We start from the raw sequence: 17,152 nt of genomic DNA, 5'->3' as shown, positions 1-17,152 counted from the left end.
GATCCAGAACACACTGTTTAGATGAATGCATAACATAGAGGGGAAGAGAGCACAGGGAGGCTATAAAGGTATAGATAATATTCTGCTGCTTTACAGAAGGTCAGGGAAGTTCAATCTATTATTCTCAATAATGGTTCAAGGTCCGGTACCACCAGTCTCCACAGGCTTGCAACTCTCGCTTCCTGGAGTAGGCATTAAGATTGTTTTGTTTTGTTCTGATATTGTGTACTTCTAACCCAGCCTCCTGTGAGAGTCATTTAACATGGATGAGTGGCCATTATATGAAGCGCGCATAGATAGATAGATAAATATATTCATTGCTAGTAAATTAAATGCAGGACTTTGTATATATATATATCTCACAAAGTCCTGCATTTAATTTACTAGCAATGAAGATTAATTAAAGAAACAGCACACACAGACACACCCTGATCACAACCCTAAGGAAAAAGCTAATTGATCCAGTCCAGAGCCCAGAGTGCACTCAGTGCAGATGGACTATTTGTGGAAGGACAAAATCTTTGACTGCAAAATAATGTGCCTGCATACCTGCTACTTCCAATCAAGTAATTGGGGCAGCCCTTGTGGGCAAGGAAGGAACATTTGTATGTACATCAGAGATTGTTTGCCCATAGCTAGAGATTTGAAAGAGCTCTGAAGAAATGCTGCCAAAGTCAGATTATGTAAACTTTCATTGTAATGTCTACAAATGTTTCACCAGAGCAGGACACAGAAGGTAGCATGGATAATGCCTCCTTTTGCCCTTTGGCCAGCTTGGCTTCTGTGGTTTCAGAATATAACAAAATGACCTGTCGTTGTTGGAATTTAAACATTCCTGGCTTCACCTGGCATTTTAAAATGACTTCTATTAGTCCTTATATTTAAGCCCCTTTTTAAGGCCAAGGGGTCTCATGGTAATGATGATAATAAAGTAGAACTCTAAGTACTTGGCAGCTTGCCTAATTGTGCAAATTCCCTCCATATGCTTTTTGGATTGCAGTGTGTTGGCACGTATCATGCAATGCTGAATGCTAATACTAATTTTAAAAGCAACTTTAGGATTGATAAATCAATCACTTGATTGGTAAATCAAGAGAAAGCCGAAAGTTCTTGCAGCAAGGTTGAAGCATTCTAAGTGACCTCTTCCTGCACTTTTTATTGCATAGATTAAATTGTAGGTGCCCATATAGCTGAACCTAACAAGAACATCAGAATGTGCACAATGTAGATGGGCTAACACTGTGGAAACATTAATACAACCAGGTTCTGTGCTGAATTTACATTCTCTTCACTTCAGTATGATACATGTGGGAATTGCAACAGCAGAAATAATTTGGTTTGTAACCTAAGGGTTAATTCTGTTGTTAGTAAGTCAGCTAATCAAGGGGTGGTGGTGGTGGGGTGTTGCTTAACAACCAAGCAGATCATTGTGATCTTTGCTGAGGTAACACGGGCTCTGATAGGCTATGTAGTTCTGAGGGAGTTTTCATCTGAACGGTTGGTTGGATGTCTCCCTGCTGCATATAAGTCATGAAATAAAAAAAGACGAAACCTGTTTTTTTCTCCTTAAATCATACTCTTTGTTCAGTTCTCTTAGTAAAGTGTTGCCAGGATATCTTTTCTCTCTGGGCTCCATCTGCATCATTTACGTGACACTGCTAACAATGCATTCTGTAATGTTAGGTAACTACATAAGATGATTAGTTAAAATTGATGTCCACTTAGCTAAGATGTCTCATTTTATAGCTGAGCCCTAATCTTAAGGATTGCAGTTAATCACATGCAGTGTGTAATGGCAGTAGTCGCTGGCACTGCTTCCCTGGTTTCCCAGCACTGTGCACTGCTGCTGCTGCATACTGAAGGGGGGAGGCAAGGCACAGTTGCAGCTGCAGAGACACAGTGCCCCCGCCGCTACATCTGTACTAAACTTAGCTCCCTGCTGCCCTGCCCCTCTCCTGCTCAGTAACTTAACAGTGATGAATGGCGTTGGGGAGCCTGGGAAGCAACGCTGGGCTGCCCTGCCATCCACTACTGCATAATGGCCTGCATGTGCATCTCTGCTTATCTGGATAAAAAGATACATTCCAGTGGTTAGATGGAGACCAGATGAGCGTTATGACACAGACAGAGATTTAGTTGCACATCTGCATTTGTTGGGCACTTAGAACTCTTGACGCAATGCATGGAAGTTTGTTGCTGGGTCTGGTTGCTTGTGGCTGGGTTCTATGAGGGAGAGGAAAGCTAGATGATGGTGGTAGTGGTGGTGGTTAATTAGACTTATATACCGCCCCTCACAAGCGTTCCCAGGTGAGTACACAGCATAAATACAATATAAAACACAATAATTAAACCAAAGCCACAGAACAATGACCCCGCCTTCTGACAGATACATTTAAAAGGCTTTAGGATATTAATTAGCCCAAGGCCTGGTTGAAGAGGAACGTTTTTGCCTGGTGCCTAAAATATATATAATGAAGGCGCCAGGCGAACTTCCTTAGAGAGAGCATCCCACAAACGGGAAGCCACTACATGTGATCTAGTTGCTTGCATTTTAGTATACCCTTGTCTCCTTGTCTGGATAGTAATAATAATTTTATTTCAAGTTCAGTGTATCTTTCTTTTACTCTTAGTATTTTCTCTCTCAGTCAGTATAACCTTTTCTGTTTTCAGGGTGTGTAAATGGATATAAAATTTTAAAGTAAAAAAAACCCAAACAAAACCCCTTTTAAAAGAGCTTTTCTATCAGAAAAACAAAGGGCGTAATATTTACTTATACTCAGCTGTCACAACATTTTGCATCTAACAAAGTGTTGGCTGTGCTCTCACAATAAGCAAATCCGTCTTCCAGAATTTTTCTGATGTTTGTGGCATCAAGGTGCTTAAAACACCTGACAGGTTACCACAAAAACTGACACTGTCTTTTCATGTTGTTTCTAGTATCCATTTTCCCACAGTTACCAACTTGTCCGCCCGCCCAACACGTATTCTAGCAATGTTAGCTAAGCAATTTAAATGTTGCATTAGAAAGGGAAGCTGACAGTGTCTCGCTGTCAATATAAAACCACAATATCATTAGATATAATCCCAGTCTGTTGGGTAACGCAGTAGGAAATCACAGGGTTAGAATGCAAATTATTGGTTCATTCATAAGAGATGTAAAGTTGAGCTCATCAGCATAATGCCGGGTCACTGGAATCGAGTGACTAGCGTTCAAACAGGAAGCAGCATGTAGCAAAGGAACACCAGAAGCTCTCCTCCTGATGCCAATCCTGGCAGTCTGAACTGTGATCAGTAAGGGAATTATTGACACAACTGTGTAGAATTGCCATTTAATGATATAAGGCAATGCAGCACTTTACAGCTTGCAAGGCTATAGACCAGACATTGTGAACTACAGCTCCCATCAGTCCTGACTGGTCAGGGGGGATGTAGTTCACAGCAGCTGGAGGGGGCCGGATTGGGTACCCCTGCTATACCTGGGAGTAAGTTCATTGAATTCAATGTGTCCTACTTCTGAGGAGACTTGCATAGAATTGCACTTTTTGGTGGCCGAGTTAGAATTTCTTGCCTAAATATTGGCAATAAATGGGTGTGATGGTTATGAAAACACTTTTATGTATCATAGTGTGTGTGTGTGTGTGTGTGTGTGTGCGTGCGTGCGGTTGTGCTGTGGAAGTTGAGGCAGGATTCTAGTTGCTTTTTTCTTTTCTTTCTGTAACGGAGAGTTAAGTTAATTAACTGCAGTATTCCTGAATTCACCATCTGCTTAGCAAGGAGCAAGCAGCACCTGTTTACTGAGTAAACACAAACGACTTGTATTTATATTACTTTCTTATCTCACAGCAGTTAAGAGAAACAGCTTGTTAAACTGGCATACAAACCTTTAATTCATACTGCTTGTTAATGTGCTTAATCACAAGATTGAAAAAGTAAGCCTGCAATTCTTGGAAAACATTATGTTCTGTATGCCAACCCTAGTAAGTATCCCACATTGGCAATCACATGATTAAGATCAGTTAAAAGGTCAACTGTTAATAAAAGCCTACTGACTTTCTCTAGATTGCAGACACCAGGAGCATCCTGTTGCAAAAATCAATACACACTGGTATTAATTAATTGGACTTTTAAACATAGTGTTGGATGTAATAAACCCATTACGTACGTAAGTTCTTGGAAATTATTAATCAATAGTCAACTCCTGATTTTAAAACAACATAATTTATTGCATATGAAGCAGCGAGCCATCTCTAGTATCCAGTATCCATCTTGCTTCATCACACATGTATTTTTATTTATTTTAATAATTTATATACTGCGTAACATCAAAGTTTCTAAGCAATGCACAACAGGGATACAGCCTAAAGGCAGTTACATTTAATGGTAAAATCAGAAAGTCTCACTTAAATTTCCCGTGGAAATAATAATAAAGTCTTCACCAGGAACTTGGAGGGAGCCTGTCTGATCTCAGATGGAATGGAGTATCATGAGATTGGGCCCACAGTACTGTACACATGGCTTCAGTGGATATGAGCTGGGCATCTGAGCCATGGGGGGACATTAACAGTGACCCCCACCAGAAAAACAAAGATTGAACCAGGTGGTCTGTCTTACATGCTTTAATATTTTCTTCCCCTTTCTTCCTGGGTGGTTTTTAATTACCGGTAATTGGTCTAAAGAGGCTCTGGAGTAACCTTTTCCTGAGAAGACCAGACAGAAATTAACATATCCGGTGTCTCTTTAAATTTGATACTTTATGGGTGTGGAGTAATACGTTTTCTGAAAACAAGTCCCTTGGTGTGTTTCTTACGGGAAGCAAACAAACAAGGGGGCAAGGCAAGGCTAAAGAAAACACCACCCGCACAAAAGACAAAACCCACAACAAAACTACATGTTGTGTAGTTATGCACTTCAAATGTTGAACTTTTGCTGGATAAAGAACAGTTTGTTACTTGAATTGTTCTATAGCAGGGGTGGCCAACTCCCAAGAGACTGCGATCTGGCAGTGATCTACCCCCTTTTGGGGGGTTCAGATCAAAGTTGTTGAGCTTTTTTTTTAAGGAAGGAGGGGGGCCATTTTGGGGGGGTTCAAGTAAAAGTTGTTGAGCGCCATTTCCCGCTGCTATCCCGGATTGTTAGATATCCCGTAGACTGTTCGCCGGACAGGTGAGGCTGCTGATCCCTTATTTTCAAATCTGAAAGTTTACAGCTATGGTTGTTGAGCATCTTTGGGGGTGGGGGCAGTGATCTACCAAAAATGTCCAGTGATCTACTGGTGGATCACGATCTATCTGTTGGACGTGGCTGTTTTATAGCATTTATTTTCTCCCTTCCTTAGTCCAGTCACCACTGGCAGATGGTTCTAGGACTCACTATATTTCCACCATGCCAGGGCTCACCCATGTAAGAGCTGATCCACTGGTGTAGGAGAGGTTAAAAGGCCCTCTTGGAGTTTACTCCACATGTGGCACTCTTGTCACTGTAGTTCTTGTTTCTTTTTTAAAAAACAAAAAACTATCCAAAATGCAGCAATGGAGACTGCAATCTGCAGTAGAAGGGCCAGCAAGGTGAGAAGGGCAACTTAACCCTTGCCTTGTATTTTTCTTCTGGGAGAAAAGAATGGAGGTAACTGTATTTCTGGTATCATTTGCCCTAAATTGTCTGTTTCTAGGTTTTCCCCAAGTTGCCTTCATCTTTTATATACAGTGGTACCTTGGGTTACATACGCTTCAGGTTACATATGCTTCAGGTTACAGACTCCGCTAACCCAGAGTTAACTTCAGGTTAAGAATTTTGCTTTAGGATGAGATGGCGCGGCAGCAGCAGGAGGCCCAATTAGCTAAAGTGGTGCTTCAGGTTAAGAACAGTTCCAGGTTAAGAACAGACCTCCGGAACGAATTAAGTACTTAACTCGAGGTACCACTGTAGTTAATGTGTTGGTAGCCAAATCTGGTTTCAGCCGTGAAGTGTTGCATCCGAACCAGTGCTTAGGCTACATTTTCCTGCTCCAGGAAATGAGGAACAAGGCTGGGCTCGCTCAGACTGCATGCAGCAGCACAGAGCCCCGTGCACAACTTGGTTTGCATAACTATGATGTATGGCTAGCCTTCGTTAGGCCAATTGCCATTTGGCTACTGTCTGAAGTTAGCCAACAGGCTACCAGCTGACATCTCTTTTCTAAATACACAAGTCTTCAGCATGCTTTAAATATTGTAGGATAGCAACAGTTATTGACATGCAAATGACTTTTTCCAGTGCTATATTCCACTTTGGAGATTAAAAATCCAGTAATGACTGTTAGGACTCCTCTAGAAGGTGATAAATCATGGCTAATCGTTGAAGGAAGAAACTGTAGTGATTGTGTGCTAACCACAGTTCTTGTAAAATAAACTTGTAAATTAATTAATTGTGGCCGCATCTCCTTGGGCTGGATTCTAATAAACTTAATGAGAACAATCATGGCCAGTATTTGCTTGTGGTGGCATGCATGGCATTGAAGGCTGCAGCAATATATAGCGTTTTAGGCTAGAATAAGCACTATGCAAGAGCATTGACTTCCTGGTTTTGGATGTGCTGCCTTTCAAATGATGTGGACGAAACTAGGTCGGGGATACTTTCAGTGGTTAAAGAGGGCTTCATATTAGTGGGGATTAATAAAGAGAGAGAGAGAGTGCCATTGTTTATTATTTTATTTTATTTTATTATTGTGTAACATTAAAGTCTGCCCTACGTTAATTTAGGCCACATTTTACTTTGCAAAACACAACTTACCCAGTCAATGAAGGGCATTTCCTTAGCTGACTTTTAAAAATTGTGGCATAGCACATGGGTGTTTTGTAGCTAGACAAGTTGTGTACATGGACTCATTTGTTGTTAGCCCAGGAGGTGCCAAAACTTTCTCAGTTGTTGCTTCTTTGTCGTCCTATTTAAACGTGCAAGACTTCACAGCTGATGTAACAGAGCACAAAATGTTAAGTGAGAGGATGCATTGAGAGATGAATGCATTATGCAGCTTTGATTGTATAAAAATATTGTGCAATGTTCCTTAGCACCATGAAACAAAGTTACAGGTAGTTTTGAGACTTACAGTGCAAACTGAATCATGACTGCTCATGATTCCTGCTGAATTCAATGGGGCTTACTCCCATGTCTGGGGGGGGGGGGGTTAGAATTCCATGAGGGTTAGGATTGCATCCTAAGGCACTATTGAGTAGTGCAAGGGTGGAGAACCTGTCAGACCCACTGAGACAAAAAGTTTCCCCACCCCTAGTCTAATGTATCTGAATAAAAGCAAGAACCGGCCGCTGAGATTTCTCAATTGGTTTTTCATAGAACTGTAGAGTTGGAAAGGACCTTGAGGATCATCTAGTCCAGCCCCCTGCCACACAGGAATATGCAGCTGTCCCTTACGGGGATTGAACTGTTGCTGTTGTCAGCACCACACTCTAGCCAACTGAGCTATCCTGCTCACGGGGTATACTTTCCCAGAGCTATGTAAAATGCACTGAAAAGCCAGGTACCCATTATTATACAGTACATTTATATATTAATATTGTCACAGGAGCCTGAATTATTAAATGATGCTAACACACTTTTCTTTTGTTGAAGACTTTATTTTTATTTTTCAACACATACATTCCAAGTACTATTAACACTGAGTTGATTTAGACATCTCAATGAGCCAAGGTACTTTGTTAGGAAGGAGTCTGTGAGCTTCTGAAATCCTTCTCAACTACCCCCATTCCTTCATTGCGGCTGTGAGGAAGAGGCTGGGAGATTTCATTTCATTTGCTTCAATAGCCCATGGTTGAAGTTGCCTTGTTTCAACAAGTCATAGTTAATCACAGCTTGTTGCCCTTCAATTCACTCTTCTTTGCGCCTCACATTCCTTGACTCCTGCAGTCAACTAACTGGGGATAAATTACGTTGAGAGGGAGAATCCAATGTCACTGGCTTGGTATATGGTTTAAGGTTTTTTGTATGTAAAGTAGAACTGTAGGCCTCATTGCGAAGACCTAAAGGGCCTGATAAATCCCCCACACATTATGTTTGACGTCCCTGTTGTACGCAATGGTATGGATTATAAGGATCAAGCCCTGCAGAACAGGACATAGTTTTACTGTGCAATTGACTTATTGAAGGTAGCCCTGCAATCTATTTTTAGAATGTGTAGGTCATAGTGTCAATAACTTACTGTCAATTCCATCAGATTTATTTTACATATTTGCCTTATTATGTTCCATTTATCCCTTTGCATTCCCTTATGTCTTGTCCAGTCATTTTTGAGGGACTTACTCTGGAGCAGAACCTTGCACTGGCAGATGACACCTTTTTATCTGATGCTCAGCTCCTGAACCATGTGGCTAACTGGCCTTACAAGTTTTGTTTCCTAATTAGATGAGTTGAGTTTTTTATAATGAGAGGAGTCATTAGAAGGCAGGATTAAAAACCAGCCCTGCTTTTAGGGTTCTTTAACATACCTGCCAGCATTATGGAGATGAACGATGCCCAATAGGTATAACTGTTCATGATTTTGCAAATGGCATAATCTATTAACGTGAGCTTATTAGTGTGCTAATGGAGATACACTAAAAGCAAGACAATTCTCGGAAGCAGAACCTTGGTTTTGACAGGTAAAAATGGAAGTCCTTTTTCTTTTAGCCTTGAACAATTTGCCTGAACTATTATTATACATTTGTATGCTTGCATAAAAGAGTGCATGTATCTGATCTGACCCTTTTATAGTTTGAATTTTTGCTCAGAAAGGATTTTCTACTTTCAGGATTCTTACCCCAATACCCCATTTTACTTTTGCAGCAGAATAGAGCTTGCTACATGTAGTGTATTCATTTTAATACAACATCTGAGATACACACACACACACACACACACACACACACAATCTGGAAATTCACTCTGTGTCACAAAAGGTATTTTCTTTATTAGCACCCACAATTGCTTATTCGTTAATTTCTTCACTTCTACAAAGATTGTTTCAAAGCACAGCTGTTTAGCTTTGTATTTCGCGTAAAAATCATGAATATGTTGGCATAGTGTAGTAGAATTTTAGTGTGTACGTGTGGGGACAGGATAGGAATTGCTACTAATTCCATGAAATATGCTATTGGTATATATTGGAGCTAAGATGATACCTGGAACAGGACTGGTGCTAAGGATTTGCCATTTGCTGGGGCCCTACACTGGTGCTAAGGATTTGCCATTTGCTGGGGCAGGGAGGTCACTGACAAGAGACCCCTAGACTTGCTGCATTGAGGAGGTAGATTAAGTTGGTGTTTGTGGAGTGTGTCGTTTCAGAGGTCCAGCAAAACCTGGACTTGACACTGATAAAAGAGAGGTTAAGATTTGAGTACCAGTTCCCTCTACTCAAACTGACTGGTCCCATTTTGAGTTTGGTGCAGCTCCATTCAATCTGTATCTTCCTCAAAATAGGCCTTGCACCCTACCCATTCCTATTTCCTCACTTTCCCAAAGGAGAAGAGATTTTGTAGCGTGCACAACAAGCAGCAGAGGGATAAGTTGACCTGAGAGATCCCTGTGGAGCCTTAGCATGGCTGCACTGGGTATGCAAAATGTGACTTGCTGCCTGGTATTATGAGACTTGCATGGCAGTGTTCTGATCCAATGCCAGATCACACACAGAAGGAAGCATGGGTTGGTCAGGACCATGGATAGTTCCAAGTTAGCCACTCGCTCCAGCAAAGGTTGAGAGCAGACTGAGCCTTTTTAAGCTCCTGCTCTTAGACTACCTCTCTTGGGTTCCACCCGCTTGTCACTAACTCTAGGTTCTTTAAGCCCATTCCTCTAACTGAAGAGGGGCACTCTGTTCCCTAGCCTGGTGCATTCCCTGCATTGCTGACTGTAGAGGTACTGGGGGAGGTATTTGGTTCCTCAGGTGAAGGTACCTGTAAAGATCCAAATTCTCGCCCTACTGATACAGGAAGTTCTTCCGGGGGCTCATATTCCTCAGCCTTGGACTTAGTTGTTTCCTGATCCTTCAACATCAGGTTCAGAGCATCTGATCTGTCTCCTTAGCTAGATAGTCTGCAGCCTCTGTCTCCATGTTGTAACCACTGCTGGACTCTGGGCTCGTAACATGCATCCATGGAGAAGATCTTTATGATTCAGTTCTGTTTTTTCCTTGTCCCTCTTCCTATTCACCATGATATGGTCTCAAATAGCATGATGGTCCACTTCAGAAAAGGGTGTGTGTCTGTTGGCCTTTCATGCCTTGTTTAGTCTGTCTTCTATTACTGTTTTCCTTGTGAAACAGAAGGATACATGGGTGTTTTATTGGCCAGGCAAATATATAGGGAGGAAGGAGACACAAATAAATTTTAAATAATATTTTGTTTTTATATAATTTGTGAAGTCCCAAGTCTAGCACTGTTGATTTCTATAGACGCTTTAAACTCTGTTTATGATCCTTACAGCTTGATATAGAACTTTAGCTAATGAATTATCCAGAATCACAGTTGACAAAACAGTTTGGTTGTCTTTTACATTAAGTTTTCACTTTTCTTTAATGTTTGTTTTAGAATGAGGGATGGACAATAATATCATATGGGACAAATCAAAATACTGGTGTCAGTATTTCATCATGGGGATATTGGACTGAATTTGGTTGACCCAGAAGCAGTTAAATTGAATCATAAGTGTAGTACTCTGAAACATTTTTAGTTTCAGTTGACTTAAGTTGACTTATTTTGTTTATAAAATCAGTTTAAAGAGTGCTGCTTGATTTTGTTTCTATACTAAATGTTTGCAGGTGTTATTCAAAATAAAATAAAAAATTAGCTTTTGTGGTCTAACATTCAAACTTTTGATGCAACTTGAGAGTGCTGGATAAAACTGAGGTTTAAAAAAATCAACAGCATTGTGTCAGAAAGTGAAATGTTATTAGTGAAGTTCAAATGAGGTTTCGGGATTCTCAAAGACTCTGGAGACATTTAGCTGCCTTTCCTTTCCTATGTAGAATTGAATAGGGGCAGTCAATCAGTGCTTTCACTTTCCTCACAGAATGAATAAAGCTGAGGCTTTTATTTACAAACAGCTGAGATAAAGGAAAGGAACTGTGTGGTGGCCTGCATTGTTTCTACCAGCTATAATCTAATGTTGCTTCCACAGTCCTCTTCCCTGCCCCAGATATTTTTTTCTGAATAAAGAGCTCAAGCAATAATTCCTTTGGCATTAGTTTCTTAGTCCAAGATTATTCACGTGTGTGCGAGTTGTTCCACTACAGCCTAAAAATGACTAAAGCAGCAAACCAGTACAGAAGCACAATTTGACCATTGGCTAGAACTAGCCGTACAGTCTATAGCTGACTGCTCAAAAGTAAGCCCCCTCCAGTTCAACTGGACATACTTTCAGGTAAGAGTGTATAGGATTGCAGGCTAGCTCCCCGAAACATGATCAACTGCTTTGTAATTTGCTTGGGTTAGCATTTTATGCAGGGCATCATTAAAAAACAAACAGTAAATGAAGCTGGTGGTTGCTAATACACTGTGAGGTGCTGAACCTGCAGTTTATAGATTGCCCTTTTTAATGAAATAGCATCAAGGTCTTAAAAAAAGTTTAGAGCATGATTTATAAATCTACTTTATGAAAACCCCACAGCCACAGAAGTTTCTTTTACCATGTACCTTGTTCGGTTAATAGCAAGAACAGAAACTTTATTCAAAACTTGAGAATCAAAACAATGGTCATTGTAAGTGACATTCAGTATTTATACTAGCTACAATTTTGAGATACTGAAAGTCTGGAACTGGAAATGGAGAACCATTTTTTTGTTGACTCCCCCACCCTTTAAAGCAAAAATAAAATAAAAATGCTTTTAACTTGCCTTGTAATTTTTCTTTTCCATAAAAACTCTGTAGAATTTGGGGGCATTATTTTAGATGGATCCTTAGCAAATTGGTAACAACAAGAACAACATTACAAAAGGTATTCATACAAACTGAGAGCCTAGGTATGTGTACAAGCTTCTTTATGAAGTGTTGAGATACACAAAATACGGCTTGATAATGAAGGGGAAACTGCATATAAGAATTAAGCAGCACGTAAGAGTGGGTAAATTATCAATCAAAATAACATATTAAGGACACAGAAAAGAATAGAATGAAGAGTTTTTAATTTGCATTACTTTTTTAAAAAATATAGTTTCCAATTGCTCTGCAGACATAGAGAAAATGGGCAATAAATATGTAAGAAGCTAATTTATTAACTTGGTTCCTGCCTATTATGGGGAAGACAAGGAGACTAGTTTGCTGTCTGAAGACATAACTTTTCAAACACAATGACTATCAGTTGCAATGTATCCTGTGGATCCTCATAAATCTCTATAGAGCAGGCTTTTTTATTCCTCCCTCTGCAGGGTTTTTTTTACCCACAGCTCTTCCCAACAGATTGGTTCACAAAAGAGCATTGCTGGCTCCGTCTTCTCACTCGTACTTTATCCAGTCCTACGCAGTGGGGTTCATTGGCAGTGAATGTGTCTAGGAAGGAGTTGCTGTCAGCATTGTTGACACTTTCAAAGAACTTTCTTGTAGAACTGTCAAGGAAGTCATTATGGTGTGCATTAGTTGTATCGTGTGTTTTTTAAGTATAGCGGTTGTTATTGGCAGTGTTGATTCCAAAAATTTATGTCGGTATTTGGGCAAGATGCACTTAGAGGTACTGTTGACCAGAAGCAAGCTGAACAAAGTGATATTTCTCTCAGAGCTTCTTGAGTGCTCTGGGCAAAGTGAGAATGGTCTTGGGAGTTTAGCACGTGGAGGACACTCTGGAGAGTCCCATGGACCCCAAGAAGATCAAACCTATCCATTCTTAAGGAAATCAGCCCTGAGTGCTCACTGGAAGGACAGATCCTGAAGCTGAGGCTCCAAGACTTTGGCCACCTCATGAGAAGAGAAGACTCCCTGGAAAAGAGCCTGATGTTGGGAAAGATGGAGGGAACAAGGAGAAGGGGACGACAGAGGACGAGGTGGTTGGACAGTGTTCTCGAAGCTACAGACATGAGTCTGACCAAACTGCGGGAGGCAGTGAAAGACAGGAGTGCCTGGCGTGCTCTGGTCCACGGGTCACGAAGAGTTAGACATGACTAAACGACTAAACAACAACAAATCTTGAACCTCTGTGGAGCTATCTTTGCCTGTGAAACCTGTGACTGTTAGGGAAGAACACATGTAGGGAGGGAGTAGGAGCATGGCGGCTAGTCCCACATGTAACCACTTGATTGTACAATCCCTACATGTGGTCATTTGCCATGTTTTTTGTATGGACTTATGGGTACAAACTTTTATGGACATGCAAAATGGGTATAGAGTTGGCTGAGGGAACATGGAAAGACAGGTCCACATTAACTCAGCCATCTGTACAATTTCTATGCATTTTCAGGCTTGTGTACATGATTTAGGACCATATATAGGAGCAGTACAACTCCTGCTGCTCCCCAATCATGCACCCTGTTTTATTCTCTTAAGATGCTTTGAAATGAATGATATAGAGATGGAGTTTCTTTTAAAAGAGATGGGTTATCATTTCTTCTAAAATTCATATTTTTGGTATTGAAAAAGTTCATGTTATTGGTCTTTAAAAAACACCTTTCAGTTTGCTTTTAAGTCTACTTTCCTTTTGTTGCAGAAGTTAGGGAAGTAAGTGTGTTATCACAGAGTAGAATAAAAGTCATATGCAGAACCATAGACCATTTATTAAACAATACTGTATACCAAAAGTGGAGTTTTCACATACAGTTATGATCACAAACCACTTTTGGGTTCCCACACCCTGGGAAATAGTAGGTGCTTATATGTATCAATTTCGCTGTCAAGAAATACAACAAAAGCATACAAGTGCTTTAAAATATATGTTATAAAATATGGCAGATAAATCAGTTTCTGCCAAGGGGGCTTGCCGCATTGATGAGCAAGAATGCTATGGTGACATACAAATGATACATTTTCCCAGCTGGTGAAAAACGAGCTCCTTTTTATGCTTTTCTTCTTTCCACAGGGAGAAGCTGTCTGTGGCTCGTCTACAGCAGGAAGTTGCGCGAAGTAAGAGTGACAGAACAATGGTAAGTTTTGGCTTTGCATTTGTGATTTGTCCTGTTCCCATTCAGGCTTCACACACACTGGCTTTGTCTGTGATTACATTCAAAATGTAAACGTACGATTTTACAGATGATGAAATCATAACACCGCTTAGAAAGAGATCACTTCTTTTGATAGCAGGAAGTGGTAGAGAATCCCAGGAAAACATTATCGGTATCTGAAGGAGCGTCTCCACCTCCATTGTTCTGCCCGGACACTGAGGTCCAGCTCCAAGGACCTTCGGTTACCTCACTGCGAGAGGCCAAGTTACAGGGAACCAGGCAGAGGGCCTTCTCGGTAGTGGCGCCCGCCCTGTGGAACGCCCTCCCATCAGATGTCAAATCGATAAACAACTACCTGACATTCAGAAGACATCTGAAGGCAGCCCTGTTCAGGGAAGTTTTTAATATGTGACATTTTAGTGTATTTTTCATCTTTGTTGGAAGCTGCCCAGAGTGGCTGGGGAAACCCAGCCAGATGGGTGGGGTACAAATAAATTATTATTCTTATTCTTATTATTCTTATTATTATTATTATCATCATCATCATCATCATCATCATCATGGCTTGCTTTGACTGCTGATGACCATATGAAAAATCATACTCATTAGATGCATAAATAGGCAATTTTAAGATTGAAATCAGATACACTTCATTCGTAATTAATCACCCAGTGCTAGCTATGGAGAATGGACAAAGAAAACCATGGAAACATGTGAAAGATTGATCATGCTCATTCTTAAGTCTTTCTTTCCATTCACCTTTTCCATACGCCATGGAAATCATTTTCCTGCTGTTACAGTGTGAAGCTAGCACTTGGCAGTAGCTTGGTTTATAACTGTGACCACAGTTTTAGTGAGCCTTCTTGCACTTTTTCTTTCTATACAATACCTTTCTGAATGTAGCCTGGTTGTATTGGTCTCCCCCCCCCCACCTCAGATGAAGATAATGTTCCTGTGTTGGCTAAGTGAAACCCAAGGATTAAAAACAAAAGGCTCCATCCCTCTCTGTCATTTCTCATACCCATATACAAGCATGCATTATAAAATGCAAACACAAGGTCTTGAACTGGCAGTCTCTAGTTATGATGGCCATCCAAGCTCTTAACAAAGGCAGTACTACAGAGATCAGCCAGTCCACGGTCAAGGAAGGCTGCCTCTTTACAGTGGTAGGTCAGGTGAGGTGACTGTCCCTGACTGCAGTTAAAGCATCAACTTTATTGCTTATTGATCTTCTCAAGAGATAGGCTCTTCATGCCTGCTACACTTTGCCTTTCCCTTTACCGGAGCTGCAATACACTTGATGGTCAGGCACTAGCACCAGTTCATATATTACTGCATTTAAGCAAACTGCAGAAATATGAGCGACCTACTTCTGATTCACTGTAAAATAAATTATATTTGAAGTGGGATTTATTTTCCTTGCAGTGATCTGGAAGCACACACACACACACGTCCGCATCTGTAAGTTCCATCCTAAACACTAATTGCATGTTTGTTGAAGTTGAGTTCTCATTTATTGGTATTTCATACTTCACTATCTTGTGTTTGCCCTTCATTTGTCAATTCGGTTTTGAATGCAATTATTAACACACATTTTCTCAAAATATGTAGCTTGAAAAAAAAGACATTGCACATACTTTTGTAAACCAAGAAATCTTTAATAAAAATATGTTTAAATGAATAAATAAAATCACTTAAGCAATAAGAATCTAAGGTCAGATATGGGGGCTCCAAGTGTTGGTTGGCCAGAGGTGTCATTCATCTTTATGCCAGGGGTACACAAATGCTACCTTCCCCACTATTAAAATGCAAAACTCTCTTCAAGGAACTCCCAAGTGGGCAGAAGAGAAAGTACTTCAGTTCACAGTGTGAAAACACGCATTGTCACTTCACAAATTTTCTAGCTGGTATTCAAATAAAAATGGAATAAACATAGTAAAATCTAACATTAAAATCCAAAACAGCCACAAGTAGGCAACGCAAGAAAGGAAAAAAACAAGCTATGAGTAAATCCTGCCACACACAGAAAGAGCTGAAAACTACTAAAAAGCACCCAACTCTCATCTAGTGCAGCATGGGTTGAAGCCATACTGTTTTTAAGTGCAGCTTGTGGAAGAACTTACCTTCGGCATTGCACCCTCATACCTGTTTGGGCAGGTGCTGTTGTAAGGATTTGTCAGTTTCCTGAGTTTCATCACACCATGGATTGGCTGGAGCATGCCTTAGGCTGCTGAACTGAGTGTTAGTAGTGACTGCTTGAACAGAAGCTGCAGCTGCAGCAGCAGGATGCTAATTGCGACCAGCGTCTTTCGCAGTTTAACCACTTGTGTGGCCTGGCTGTGGCAAATATCAGTGCTAGGCCCTCTGATGATGTTGACTCTTAGCCCTCAGGCAAGAGTAGCTGCACCCTGCTGCTCCTGGTGCTCAGTGGTAGGTCTGAACTCACTGAGGATGAAAAGCAGCAATGAGCAGGCACCGTGATCTGAAGCATTGGTCCCTTGCTTATAGGTCAGCACCAATAAATCCATTTACATGATTGTCATTTTCTACAGATAACAAGACTCTGGTTAAAAAGGAACCCATGCAACCTCTGAGCTAAGAGTCTCCTAAAGCTGTGTCTGAATGTAGACAATGGCAGAATGTAAGGATGATCTAATCAAATGATAAGGTGTATCTAATCTAATGATCCAATAATGTATATCTGGTCTATGATACACTGGATGGTTCTTTAATCCATTTTGGTAGATTTCCGTAATCATTCTATCAAGGAGGGTTCCTTAATATCACATATGTATTTGTTTAAATAGAAAATGGAAACTTTCATTGGAACTTCCCTGATCAACACAATTCATAAACAGATGAAGTGAAAAGGGCCCTTTTCAATTGTGACTTGTAATAATGAATTTATTGCTGGCTTTTTAATATTTGCCACCTGTATCTCTGCAACACCTGTAGATCTGAAGCAAGAATGTGTAGCATGAGAACTTTTTGACCTCTGCGTCTTGCACTTTCCATTTGTCCCAAGATTTTCATGCCTGCATAGAA

At 40.6% G+C, this 17,152-nt stretch overlaps 1 protein-coding gene across 10 annotated transcripts in view; it reads left to right on the top strand.

Moving 5' to 3' along the window:
• The window catches only part of NCKAP5 (NCK associated protein 5), a 632,725-nt gene that overhangs the window by 302,085 nt on the left and 313,488 nt on the right, over nt 1–17,152 (top strand). For all 10 annotated transcript variants that reach the window (XM_079992729.1, XM_079992727.1, XM_079992728.1 and 7 more), the window contains one exon: nt 14,026–14,089. In XM_079992729.1, coding sequence (XP_079848855.1) covers nt 14,026–14,089 — 64 coding nt within the window. The remainder of the gene's footprint in view (nt 1–14,025; nt 14,090–17,152) is intronic.

The sequence above is a fragment of the Podarcis cretensis genome (assembly GCF_951804945.1).
Source record: "Podarcis cretensis genome assembly, chromosome: 1".
NCBI lineage: Eukaryota > Metazoa > Chordata > Lepidosauria > Squamata > Lacertidae > Podarcis > Podarcis cretensis.
This window is presented reverse-complemented; position numbering and strand designations above follow the sequence as displayed.